The sequence below is a fragment of the Stegodyphus dumicola genome, chromosome 3 (assembly GCF_044657685.1).
Source record: "Stegodyphus dumicola isolate Sdum_Otavi_A_Nest chromosome 3, ASM4465768v1".
NCBI lineage: Eukaryota > Metazoa > Arthropoda > Arachnida > Araneae > Eresidae > Stegodyphus > Stegodyphus dumicola.
The window spans coordinates 228,639,647-228,654,778 of NC_140770.1; the positions used below are offsets into that span (position 1 = coordinate 228,639,647).

The 15,132-nt window shown below is 31.3% G+C and overlaps 1 protein-coding gene across 1 annotated transcript in view; it reads right to left on the minus strand.

The window, feature by feature from the left end:
• The window catches only part of Pkc53E (Protein C kinase 53E), a 154,695-nt gene that overhangs the window by 21,934 nt on the left and 117,629 nt on the right, over positions 1-15,132 (minus strand). Inside the window, exons 12-14 of the mRNA XM_035349877.2 lie at positions 14,296-14,434; positions 6,678-6,758; positions 2,086-2,193 (exon numbers count right to left, since the gene is read on the minus strand). Coding sequence (XP_035205768.1) covers positions 2,086-2,193; positions 6,678-6,758; positions 14,296-14,434 — 328 coding nt within the window. The remainder of the gene's footprint in view (positions 1-2,085; positions 2,194-6,677; positions 6,759-14,295; positions 14,435-15,132) is intronic.

The following is a 15,132-nucleotide window of genomic DNA, read 5'->3' on the forward strand; positions in this document are numbered from 1 at the left end:
TGTTGTTTTTCAACACGGGAAACACGGTGTTCAAAATTTTGAGAACCCACATACGCGTGATAAAACATGTGCATATGTTACTTTTCGTGTGATCTCATTTCATAAATTTCACATGTGGTTGAAATACCTGCTTTACATAATGACTTTATTTGTACTATAGATTCATAAATCTGATCTCTATAGCATGCACTCACTGGGTAATTTTATTTGAACTTTTAATCCATTTCATTTTTTCCTACGGTTTTCAATCAAAGAATTTAAAATAAATTACAGGTACCCATAATCTATTTATAATTGAATAATAGTATCAATATAATAATAATAATAATAATAATGTTATCAAAAATTATTTTAAAATCAGTTTTACTCAATTAATAATTCAAATAAAAGAGTTAATAATTCAAATAAGAGTTAATAATTTAAATAAAAGAGTTAATAATTCAAATAAGAGTTAATAATTCAAATAAAAGAGTTAATAATTCAAATAAAAGAGTTATTACTAACTATTTGAAAACTGAATAATTTTTTTACGTTTTCTCCCATTTGAGATTATAGCTAGGTAAATGGTTTATTTGATGTGAGAAAATCATTGATATATATCTATATATTTCTGTTTGTTTTTAGTTTAGTTTTTGATAATATATTGTATTATTCACTGTATGGTTGTACGTCATACTTATCTGTCTGTAAGCATTTTATAAATGCATCATTATATGGCAGTTGAATGTACATTAGTTAAAGGCATAAATAATGCTTTCTCCTTAATGTTGTACATATTATAATCATAATGCACATAACATATTTCTCTATATTTTCAATTTACATAACGTTCTACCATGACTAGAATAGACCGGATTATTTAATTATGGCATAATATATCGTAAGTTCAGAGATAATGTCCTGTGGACGACGTTCTTAAGAGGAAATATTCTCTATTTACGTTGCATATGCAGAGAATTTTGAAACACCTCTGGAAAGGCACTCCGTTCAACCTCTTTGAGTATGCGGTCCTTTATAAGCATTTAGACTGCGGAATCTGTTTAGAATATTAAAAAGATCATTCTCTTATCCTTATAGAGCAAATGTGCGTCTGTGCAACTTATTCTTTACGAATTCTTTACGAATTCTGACAAGCGAAATACAAAATCAATGAAATTAATTATATAATTTTAATCAAAAATTTTTGGATTCTTTCAAGATGCTAACTTCATTAAAAAATGACACCAAATTTTGTTAAAATTAAATTTTGTTTTCTGTCTTGCACTCTGAATTCCATTCATAAGACATATTAGGATATTAAAAGTAGTATAATATCCCTCATGCATCATTACTCGACATGTTGCATATATTTCCCTGAACGATTTATATAACTTATCAAATTATTAGCCCAAAGGGCGTTAGCCCAGAATGGCTATTAATTTCGTTTTGGCATTTTGCGTTGATTCACTTTCTGCGTTGGTTCACTTTTCAAACTGTTTCCACCAAATATCACAGCCCTGTATTATATTTAAAGAAATTAAATAATGAAGAATCTGAATAAATGTACGTATGTTTCTCGCATTGTGATAAAACGACGGTACCTAGAGCCGTCAAATTTTGAATAACGTAATCCTCCATCGGATATGGGCATCCAGAAGCCCGAATTTGGAATTTGTTTTATTATCTATTTCATATTTTGTCCGACATTAAAGAACTTTTCATTAACAAACTCAATGATTTCAAAGCAAGGAATGGCAACACTGCACGGGGAAAAAAAACATTTTTATCTCCAGCGCGAGAGACTGTGCACAGGAAATTCTAAACATATGCTCATTTTAAAATTATTTTGCATAATGCCGTTGAATTGAATTTTATGGTTTAAGTGCAAAGAACATGATATTTAATAAATCAAGGTAATACACTACAAAACGTTAAAAAAACTCCCCTTTGGGCGTAACGTAAAATCTGAAAGCTTTCAGATTTTTTTTTTTTTTAATTTCTAAAATCTTTAAATGAATATCAAGTGCAGTGTTACATATAATGACCATATTATCAACTACTCTTGAATATTCTGCTATACAGACTATATGATATAAAAAAACTCACTCCTTTGCATGCCTCTTTAGCTTCTTTGGATAGGGATTTTGGATATGATACATTATGATCTGTTATGGATGCAAAGAGTTCTTCTTCATCCTCGCCATCAAAAGGGGGCTGAAAGTAATGTTTAAAAAATGTTAAACATCAGAAACAGGTAAAACACTAAGATCAAAAACATATAAAACATATAAAGTTTTTTTTTCAATATTTAAAACATACGAAATCTGAAAACTAAACCAGTACAAAAATAAAATTTATTTGTTTTAAAAAACATTTTTATACAAAAAATATATAATATTGAAAGGTTAAATAAGAAACAAAATTGAATTTTTTTCTTGATTAAAATTAAGTACTTATTGTATCACTCGAAATAACTAAAATTTTATTGATTCCTCAGACACGTAACATCATTATAGGGCGTTGCGGATATCGTCCACCTTATCTCTCCTTCAAAAAGCATCACAGAGGTATCTCTCTGTCTTGAGGAACTACGATAGCTTTCGAGAGACTTGGGAGGGCAGCTGCTTTATGTTGGAAGTATTAATAAGCATAAAATATCCCACATAAATCCTTCTCTTTTGCGAATAAATCCCAATTTACTTCATTTACAAGAAGTCTTTCCTCCCAGATGTTCTTGTGAAGTCATTTTATATACATATTTTCAGAAATTAGAATTTGAAGATTATTTAATGAAGTACAATTAAGTTAGCCCACAATGCTTCAAAATCAATTAATTTAGAAAAGAATGAAATGTAATAGAAAACTATAGAATGTGGCAAGCTTCTGGCGTAAACAAAATACAAATTACAAAATAATATGAAGCATACTCTTGAAAATTAATACTAAAACAGAAATAAATTAAAATAAAATTCGCCGGGAATCGAACCACGGACATCTGGAATACCGGCCCAGCTTGCTACCGTTACACCACGAAGGCACGCTAGGGAAGTGGGAGAAAAACCTTATATACTCCCCTTTTTTAAAGGGCGACTAGTGTTTCAGGGCACCTAGTCGCCAAATCCTGTTTGCGGAGAATCATCATCCACAACCCTTTTTTAGTTCGGGCGCCACTTTTAGAGTCATTATGTTAATTTGAAGCGGAAAAGATGAAAAATATGCAACCGCCTTCGCCGGAAATCGAAACACGGACCTATGGAATACCGGCCCAGCGTGCTACCGTTACACCACGAAGGCACGCTAGGGAAGTAGGAGAAATACCTTATAACTTAACTAATATCTTTCATCATATGGTGTATTCAGCTCTAGTAACAATTCTTAAAATCAGATTATTAAATTTCCCACTACAAGGGTATCACTCAAGTGGTAGAGAAAAATGGTGTAAGAAAAGTATACAAAACAAGAAGCTGTATAATACTCGGTAATTAATCTACAGTAGTGTTACTGTGTCATATGCATATCAAGTGACTATGAAATTGTTTTTTGGGTTGCATTTAAAGCAAATTTAAAAACGTAATTTAATTAAAATGCGATGCATTTAATTCTTAGGGTTGAAATATATTAAAAAAGATCAAACTTTTATTCCATAATAGCAAAAATACCCTTTTAAAGAGCTATATTTATCAGTATCATTCGAGAAAATTTCGAGAACGAAGTTCTAAAGTTGCGTTAATTGATAAAAGAAAATCTGAAATGCTTTAATTTTTACTTCCTTGTACGAAGTAAAAAGGAAGTATTGTAATAACAAAAATTTTAGGTATCATATTTCAACGAAAAATATTCATTTTGACCGCTATCGAATGAAATTTAACGGTGGTTTTGCGTGACATCTGTACGTAAGAACAGAATAAAGGACTCTTTATATCCAAACGAAGAATAAAATTGATTTTAAACGGATTCAGAAGAGATTTTTTCGTTGCGTCTGTACGTATTTACGTATATATGTAGATATGTATGTAGCTCATATAACTAAAAACGAGTAGCTTCAGAACGTTGAAATTTTGTATATAGGGTTACTAGTATATATGTAGTTGTGCACCTAGCTTTTTGGTTGCGATCGGCCACACCAAAAGTACATATATATATATATATATATATATATACCCAATCTTTTTCTCGGCTCAGTGAGCTCATTTTTTTTATTATATGTTGGCTCATATATTGGTGAATTCCGCCTTTTTTGCTTTAAAAATGATTGAATTATGCTGTTCTTATCTTCCGCTTAAGGCTTTTATGCCTTTAGTTAACCTGTATGTTATAGCTGTAGAATTATCAACAATTTAAAAGTTGTTTACGTGCGGCTAAGCCTAATTTTTTTTACCGTAGCAGATGTATTTGTTTACATTGAAAACCTTGCAGAATAGTGGATTTGTTGCCAATCTAGAGATACTAAGCTTCGCAACAACAAAGTAACGTCTTCTTTTATTATTGTGAATTAAATCATGCTTAATCCACACTGGAATTATCATTTAAGTTATTAAATTATCTCATAAATTGATTCAGTAAGCGTCTAGAATAAATTAAGTCAGTTTGTACGCCTTCAGTGTCTTTTTGCCGAATGAGACCAAAAGTAAACTTTCAGTATTGTGCACCGCAAAATGTGCCTTCTTGCCCTCAGGCCGAATTGCTTGTTTTTGCGTAGAAACTATAATGTTAATTGAACAAAAAATTCTTTTTATTGTATTAACTGTATTTGGTGTTTTATGTTTTTCTATATCTTTCAATTTTTAATATATATATATGAGTTTTTATGTATTTTTTGCCTTGTCGTGAAGTGAGAACTGAATTAATTCAATGAGAAATATGTCTCTAATGAAATTCGAGTAAATAAGTTTACACGAAAGACAGGAGAATGAGCGTATAATTTAATTTTCCGTACAAGGAAGTCATATGGTGTACACATTAGATTTTTTAAATAATATTTAAGCTTTGGAAAAGTAACTCAAAAAGGGAAGTTAAAAGTCTGAAGTTAATTTGAAGGAGACATGTTTTCAGCCTGAAATCACAAACAATGAAAAAGAAGCATATATATGTATGTAATATTTTAGCAATCGGGCACATGAATGAAGCTTGGCAATCTGGTGGTCACATCAGAATTCTGAACATAGTTGTGGCTGAATGCAATCCAATGACGAGACAGAAGAATTTAAATTTATTGCTCCATATCTTTATTCCATTCAAGCAGCAGATTATTATTATTCTTTTAGATTACATTCTCCAAAATTACATATTCAATAGCGATTTACTAAATAAGATTAACTTTAAATTCACTGCGTCATAATTGGAACAAAGAAAGGCAGAAGAGCAGCAGCACAGGTCTTAGCAGCAGAGTGAGAAAGCGGTCTCTGACGCAAAATGGCGCGAGTTCTCTATTTATAGAAGCGGTTACGTAATAGGCTCGAATGTTCTCGAAAGTACTGGTCTAGGGGAAAGATTCTGAAACTGTGGAAAGTTAATTAGAGGTTGCTTGTTCACATAGAGCAAAGCCGTCTTATTTTAAATATTTTACATATATACACATGTAAAATTAATTTTTCCCAAAATGATTCCAGCATTAGAATGGGGTTGACAGATCGGATAAATTAAAATAACAGATATGTCTGAAATCAGGAAAAAAAAAAATTTTTTAAATAATAATTCTGAATTTTTAAACTCTATACTCAAATTCGGGAGAAGAAGAATAACAATACAGGATGTAATACCGAGTATGAGCTAGAAATGATACCTTTTGATTCCAAAGAGATTATTACTACAGTTACATATATAAAAACTATTAAACAATTATTTGGTTCAAAACTTGGTCTTCTATAAAAAAGTGAAATATTTTGCATCAAAATATTAACAAAATAAAGTATACCTCAAGTTTAGCAAGCAAAAGGTTTCGAGATAACCATATTTATGTTTTTAAGTGTCAGGCTCCATCTCTAGACCTAAAGGTACACAGTAGAACCAGTGTCTTCTTAAGAAATATTTTTCAAATTACTTTGAAAACACCAAGTTTCAATTTCGGTTATACATACAAAGAGAATGTTATAAAAATCTATCGCTAAAATTTATCAGAGTATATACTCAATCTCATTCCAGCTGTTACAAGGGGGAAAGGAACCTACAGCAAGTATTAAACGGATTAACTTCTTTATATATTTATTAAAAACAAAAGTAGTTTATTGAGTAAATTTTCATAATCTATCCAATATTGTGCTTGCTTATCTGTTATTTATATTTTGTGCAAAAATTTGTAATTTGTTTTCTCAGACTAAGAGTTTCTAACTTTTAATGCATCAGACTCAGCATATTTGGGATTATAGACTTCTTAAATTATGGTGTAATCAAATTTATTTTGTATGTTTCAAGATTTATTATGTTATTTGAAGACTTCTACAAGCTACCATAGGTATCATTCAATATTATATTTCATTAATGTTTCTTTCGGTAAACCAAAGCAAACGTATAACACAAAACCTTTTTATTTTTACTTAAACAAGCATCTCAGATGGCAAAATTTCTCTGAAAGAGTTATCTTATTCGTTTATTTCAGTTTCTTAATTTCAAATATTTACTACACTAAATGATGAACGAATTATAAAACTAATTAACAATAATAATTTTGAAAGTGATTATCAACTTATTATGGCACTTACTTGCCCCACAAGCATCTCATATAAAAGAACACCATAAGCCCACCAGTCAACGGATTTACCATAAGGCTGATATAAGATGATCTAAAAAGAAAAACAAAAATTATTTTCACTTTTAAAATATTCCGTCAATTCATGAAAACGTTATTAATCAACATAAAATATAGCTTGGATAATTAATTTTTAAATTTGTGATTGTTTTCTACCTAGAGGATAAGTTTTATATTTTCATGTCCTGGAATCATATTGTTACGTTATTTTCTTCCTTCACGTTAGTACGGGGTTCGTAGATTTGGAGTGAATAACGACGACACTTGATGAAGTATCGAAACACACTTTATTTACCAATATTAATCAGATAACTCCAAAATCACTTTTACAGTCGTCGAACTGTTATAAACACGCTCACACGTTCAGCGCCAGAGCCATCAAATTGTCGGGCAATAACGGTGGAAACAGCTTCACTGCAAAGCACCCGAGTACAGCTCCCAACTCTGCTTGGTCGTTCTTGGAACTCCACGTACTCTCGAGACACTCCACGCGATGCACTCGACAATACACAAGAGTATAGCTCTCGACTCAGCACAGTCTAAGACAAAACTCGACAATGCACTAATTCGCGACGCACTAAAAGACTCTCTCGATGCACTCGACGACCAACTCGGCGCTAGACTTCGAGACACTTGCTCAATGACTGACTATCAGCTGGCTAGACGAGGCACACACTCTAACTGACTGCGGACCAGCAGGGTTTATATAGCTTTCGGCTTGTGTTCGAGACCATTCTGGGCTAAATCGGTAAGAATTCGTTCCAGAAGGTTCTCCATCCGTCCATGGTATATTGCCAATTTTGTCGCCAGATGGGCGATTTCTCGCCAAATGTGGCGACCCTGCCTTCCTTTGCCATTTTTTGACAACCCTAAAACTGCTTTCCGGGGAAGCCTTCTTACCGCGCCTGTACATTTCGTAACAGTATTAAGAACGTATTCTGTTTATGCAGTATAGTACAAATAAAATAACAGTTAAAATTACAATACAAAAGAACAAATGTATGTTTCTGAAGTGTTTCATTTTTAGATAACAAAGCTTCACATTCTTTAAGACAACAGATCCAGTTTGAAAATGAAAAAAACAGATCAAAAACATTCTAAAATTAACTGTTACGCCACTTTACCATACCTCATTTCTCACCGCAAGTTATGTTTATGGCATTCTTAAATGCGCGCAGTGAATTTTAATACTTATTTAACAGAGATTCATTTTCAAATTCTCAAACAATAGTAGTTATTTGACTGCTAATTAATATTTTTGCAAAGGTTTGGCGTCTTCAAACTTGAAATATGATCTACCATCCAATATTCTAGCAAACAGAAGAACTGATATGCTAATAAATATCCAGCACTAGGCATTTTTATATAAAATGTTCCATATGTAAAATATTTATTTTTTTTTTCAATTCTTCATTTTTGATTTTATTTTCTGTAAGAATTTCATGCATACTGATTTGTTTAATGCTAGAAACATCTATAGCTTAATTTTGCCATCTTTTATCACTGTTACGTTATCTTATGCTACCAGAAGATTTATCGTAAAAGGAACTGAAATAAACAACCTAAATCAAAATTTACACTAATTGTGAAATATTGTCAATTTTTTTGCATGCATTTTTATCAAAATTAAACTTTTTCTGAAAAAAAAACGGTCAATAACACTTTCTTGCAAAAGTTCTATAGTTGCAGCGCAATCATTTTGTCAGTATTTGGTCAACAAAATATCCGTTCGAGAAGTATCAGCACGTTGTTCTAAATTTTAACCCGTCGACGCGATTCAGCAATTTTTTCTTCCCAAATATGTACGTTATCTGTTAGTCGTAAATTTTTAATGTGAACTGTGTTCGTTTGCACTTAACGGTGCGTTATTGAGCTCGTTGAAGCATCACCGTCAGAAAGTTAAGTAGTCAAATACTTAAATAAATAATATTCAGCGCTTACTGGCTCAAATATTCAGCGCTTACTGGTGGTTAAGTGATAAAACATTTTAGTATTAATAATTCGACCCGGATTAAAATCATGGCAAATGAAACGAATCTATGGGTTTTCGCGAGGCATATAGCCCTCTTATTTTTTGCTAATGAAATAACCTAGTATTCTTTGCTAAATATTTGCTTTGAATCAAAATATACCAAGATCATATCTTCATCGTCGTTAATTTCCAGGTCTTCCGCTTCACTTTCATGTGCTGCAATTTTTGCTGTTTTCTGAATCCACGCGAAAAATGAAGTTTTCGCTACTCGTTCTTTGAAAGCTTGGTTTGCTGTTTTCTACACTATACAGTCTGAGATAACATTCGTTTTTCCTTTAAAATTTTGCCTGTGAATTCTTTTGGTTTTCGATGCAACATTTTTAACCGTAATGCACAACAAGAAGGCTATTAAATGACCCATCATTGATAAAAAAAACATCCAAAATTCAGAGAAAAGAGAATTTGCGAATGTTACTAATTTTGACTGTGCACCTTCTAATGTTGCTTTTATTTCCCAATGATTTCTTTCAACTCATTGATGGCTCAGTAAACAGAGACCTCAGCTGATAGTAGGCCGGTTAATAAAGGTTCTACTACATTTTAATCCACATGCCGATTTCATGCCTGTACAATTGTCAAAATAACTATACATCACAGCTGATAAATAATAATTTAGTTCTAATTCAGAAGACAAACAACAAAAATCAGCGTTAACGCTGTTTTTTGTTGTTTGTCTTCTGAATTAGTATTTATTCGGCGTGTTATTGTGTCTTAATAATTTAGTTCTGAAATAGAAAAAAAACTACTTGCAAAAACTTAAATGGATACAAATAAGCTGCAAATTTAAGCTTAAATCCTACGTGCTGTACCTTGTTTCTGTTCTGTCTTCTAACAAGTAGCATCTAACTAGAAATTCCACTCCACCGACTTAATTCCATTCCTTCAATGTTCTCACAGATAGGAAGAAAAATCGTAAAAATGGGAAAGATATTCGCAGTTCTGAAGCAGCTGGTAGTGTTAGGGAGCGATCGATAAAGCACATCATCTCTTCATTTCGGAGAGCTTAGATCATACGTACATCTTCTATTTTTGACTACATTTCTGTTTTGGACACTGACTATTTCTCTTTACTCTGCCATGAAACTTCTTTCTACAAAAAACGTTTTAAATAGCTATTTATTATTACTGTAGAAGATTTACGTCTCGTTCGATTGAAAATTGTATGGAGATCAAGCGTATTTCAGATATATAACTTTCTCTTCAAAATTCGCTATATGTAATCGGTCATCGATATTCATATACTTACAATAAAACATTTACTTTTCTTACATTCTGTAATAAAACTTTCCTAGTTTTGAACAGCAGGATCTCCTCAACATCATTTACTACCCTGATGATTGAAGCTGGAATCGTACTTATGAATAAGAGATACACCTACTTCTCATTTACACGATTTACTAATTTTGTAATCAAGTAAATTATAATCATAAACTCTGTTATATCCATACATTTTGTTGTAATATCTGAAACTATTACTATATTTAAATAATGCTCGCAAATATGTGGACATAACGCTCGCATATACTATTCGAAATATATAGTTAGAGATTTTGATTCCTTAAATACTGAACCTAAATATTAATTTCCAGTTATAAAGGTTCTCAATAAGATAAGGAGGGAAAATTGCTTCACTATTATGATTGCGAAAGCTCTGCAAATATAAAACTTGTCTTCCATAAGTCAAAAATATGATTTTTAAAATTCCTACAATGATTTCACCAATTATGAACTTTGTTAACCTAAGAAAGTAATATTTCTACCAAATGTAAAAGCATTTCTGCAAAACACATAATTTTCAAACGAAAAGCTATTTCTGTAAAACATAGAAGTATTTAACTTATTAAAACATAAAGAGCATTTATAAACTGGAATATATTATTCTTTGAAGATTTTCTACACAGTTAAATTTTGCATTTAAAATTGCCCACATAAAATGTCCTACCTTCCTTTGAAAACTTTGTCATTTTAGGAAAGACGTAGGTGAACTGCTCCACACCTAGCAGATTTTTCAGCCTTTTGGTCACGTAATTGTTTGATTGGGAGTATACATGTCTAGGATCAATATTGAAGAAAATAAAGATCTTCATACATAATTGTTCCCGAATTGGTCACGTAATTGTTTAATTGAAGGTATGCATGTCTAGGATCAATATTTAAGGAAATAAAGATCCTCTTTCAATCAGCTCTCTTGACTGCATCTGTTTGGGATTTACTACCATCGTTTAATGAATTTTATTTACTTTGTTAGCCTCGTTCAAACCGGGAAATTGATGTATAGTAAGTCAATACCTATATTAAGGAGAAAATATGTAACGTACTTTTAAGAGCAATTGTGACAAATAACCAGACGCTTATTCTTTACTATTTATGTTTCAGGTGTCAGACTTCTCAGCAAGGAAGGGAGAGCTAAAATCGCAGCAAGGTATGAGGTGTGGAATTCCGCGGAAATGCAACATTTAACCCAAATTCAATGAGTTAATACAATTAAAGTTGACATTGTAAATTAATGACAACAGGTTCCGTACTGGATTATTATGTTCTGGTCGACCATCAACTTCACACTTTGAAGAAAATGTTACGTAAGTATGGGGTATGTCTGAAAGAAGTCCTTCACTCAAGAGAGAAGTCAGTTAAGAATCCGGAGATGAGGGCTAACAAGAAATAACTGTTCACTCTGTGTTAAAGAAGGGTTTAAAATTTCATTCCTTGAAGTTCTATTACGGCCAACATTTTTCGAAAACTGCCACCATATAGAATTTACAGAAATCATGTTAGGTTGAAAGAAAGATAACCTTGATTTGTTTGGAAACATTTTACGAAGTGATGTTGCTGATTTATGTGCCACTATTGGAGTAATGCAAATACAAGTACTATTTACTGAAAAAAAAATAGAGTTCCTCTCTAAAATAACAGTGTTGTGTGGAATAATATCGGCCCAAGTGGTGTGAATAATAAATGCTGCTTGGATATGTTAAAAACCTTTGTGCTAAAGATCATTACTCAATGGGATAACAGTTTATAGCTGATAGTTATGCAAGGCAGTATCAGTGCTGATAGATCGTGCGGTTTATCACAAACTGGCTACGTTTGACAAACCTGTGCGAATAAACATTTTGTGTCTACGATTTTTGGGAAATTTTTGCTACTTTATCATTTCCTTGTGCTGCATTTTTTGACAAAAAAATTTAATCTAACTAAAAACGCTTATATGTTAAAATAATGTATTTACTAAAATTATTTTATGATAAATAAATAAATAAAACACTTAATCTAGGCTTAAAAAGAAGTTGGCATCTGGCAAGATCATACAGTAGGTACAAGGAATATCCAGCTCCAGTCGCTGGTGTTTTTACATGCTTGGTTGATTGCTTTGTTTATCCTTTAAAATTTGCCAATAAGCAATGCACACATAGAACAAAACCAAACAATGAAAGCGAATGTATTTCAAACTCTTAGACTCCATACTTCTAATGAAGATGTCAATGAAAGAAAAAGAAATATGTGCATCAAAATTTTTACCTTTCCAATTTTATCTTTTTATCAAACATTTTACTTTGTACCCTCATCGTCCATTGCATACATATTTCTCATATATTCAAAACAAAAAAGAAGAAAATGAAGCTAACAGACCAAGAAAATGAACAGAACGTTAAAATTTTTTTAGACTCATGGAGCAAATATTGAACTGTATTATTTATAGATAAGCGAATTGCTTGAAATCAGTATTAATAAGAGGGAAAATATTGCAAAAGAGTGTAAAACAGAGTTATGCATTTTAATACTAATACTGATGGTTTTATTTTTTTTAAGTCCGTTTCCCCAGTTCTATGGTGATAACGGAGCGATTTGTAGACTGAGCACCATATATTGGGTACTCAAACAGTAAAAAGAAATGAAATTCATTCTCCTGATTACAATATTGCTAAGAACTAAACAATCTATATGACTTAAAACTTAAAGCAAAATGATTTTCTAACTAACAACAAAAATTTAGAAGTGAAAGACTGAAGATTTTATTAGAAATCAGAATCAGGTAAACTTAAATGTATCAACTAAGCAGAACAGAAAACTCATTGGAAAGCATTAACAATTAAAATAAAGCACAAAGTAATGAATTGAAAAAATGAACTGCCATCTCAAAAATATCAGTACAAAAGAGCTAAGAATCCAAACGAGAGGGAGTTTTTAACAATGGATATGAAAAAAATTTATTTAAAAATAAAAACCTAATTAAAATTGAGAATTAATCAAAAGCAAAAATGAAAGTTTATAAAAATGGATAGTTAGCAATATAGTTTTAGAATATTCTTCAAAACTAAGATACCTAATTTAAACGGCTAGGAATTGAATTAGAGTTCATAACTTGCGGAACCAATGAGACTGAATTTGTGACGACGTCAGAGGTCAAGGGAACATACGTAGCTATGAAATCATCAAAAATCACCCGATCTCTGACATTATGTGCTACTTTTTGTGCTTTCGATTTCTCCCCTGCCACTTGTGTTAAAAACTTTCTGGCAACTCTGTACCGTATACTGCTTCCATTTTGCTGTAGTTGTTCAAGAGTGGCTAAACAATTATTTCCCGAAAAAATGAAGTTCTAATCTGTGTCTTGTCTAGAAGTCCAAATCTCACGCCTTTTGCCTCATTTACATTCATACCGCTTACAATACTTTTTAAAATGGCTAGTGACTTTTCAGGTGTCCTAATAAATATACTCCAATATTTGCTGAGCAGTAATATGTATGATACAATAACCATTCAGTAAAATATAACAAAAATAGTCATAACTTTTAACATGTATAAATTTCTAACTTTACAAAAAAACCTTTCATTTCAATTTGGTCTCAATTCTAAGACTAAAAGTAAATTTAACCCCATAACCTGAATTCATAGCCTACACTAAAACGGTATAAAGTAATTCGAGAACGAAAATTCAGCAAATATACTATAAATGAGGAAGCAAACAAGGTAACTTGGTTATCTAGATGTTCTTTTCTTTTAGCTAAAAAAATGCCATTCTTTTATTATTATTATAAATTCTAATACTAAGAGTATGTTTCATGGCTTGGATATGATCATCAACATAACAACTTCCAGAAATATTTTAAGTGGCACACTGATGATTGGTAGACGTTTTTGATCAATCATCAACGTCAAATAATATTTTAAGCAATAAATTTTAATCAAATAAATAATAAAGAATAAGATTATGAAGTTATCGTCAGAACTTTCAGACCAGCAAATCAACAGCATCTATTTTATCTCTCTTCAAAACCATGCATGAGCAAGGAAGTTCAGCCGTTTAGGCCTTTCTAAGCATTAAAATATTCTCATTTCATCTGCAATATTTTGTGTTTACAACATGGTATTTACATATGTTATTTGTACGACACATGAAATTTACCGCATCCAGTTTCCATTTTAATGATGATAATTACGATTACGATGTTTTACTGTAAGAAAAATATAATAGAATAGTACTTGTAGAACCTTCTGCTTTCTAAAAGCTAAGCTCTTAAAAGAAATATTTAATTACCTCTGGGGCAATATAGTCTGGTGTTCCACAAAATGTTTTCGTCGTTTTATCTCCTAATATTCCTTCCTTGCACATGCCAAAATCTGCAATTTTCACGTGTCCATCTGAATCCAACAAGACATTGTCCAGTTTCAGATCCCTAAAATGTTATTTACGGATCAATTTCATACATATCAACACAATGAGTCTAAATAAATTTAATTTTAATTTTAATTACGAATTTAAGTCAGGTAGTTCGTAAAACGAATGTATTCTACAATAATATTTAAAGAAATATGAAAATCACATGCTAAAATCTGAAACCCATTTTTACATTTATAAAATGGCAGAAATCATGTTGTTGTTTGTATTGTTTATATTGTTATATTTATGTTATTTATGTTCAACAAACTTCGTTATAATTTTGCTTACTTAACTAAGCTCATATCTACAGTCTGTAGGCTGACTTCGAGTCACTATAGATAACAGAAAACTAACAGGAATATGTTACTGCTCGCGCTCGGCTGGCTGAACTATAGGCAGCTTGATGCTATGAGCAAAATTATAAATCATCGAGTGAAATATTGCGAATGGTAGTCAGACTTTATTTTGAATCCTAGAGAACTTAGTTCATTTCAAATCAACTTACCCCACCAAAATAGAAGCTCCTTTTTAACAAAAATTTATTGCAATAATAACTACTCGTACCATGCTAAAACTAATTTTAAGGTTATGCTCGTCCTACTCAATCAATTTTATTTTAACTTCCTCTTAAATCCTTTTTTTATTTAGTTACTCATTTATAAACTTCTGAAATCAGTAAACGAAACTGAAAGTCGGGCTGGGTAAAAAATTCTG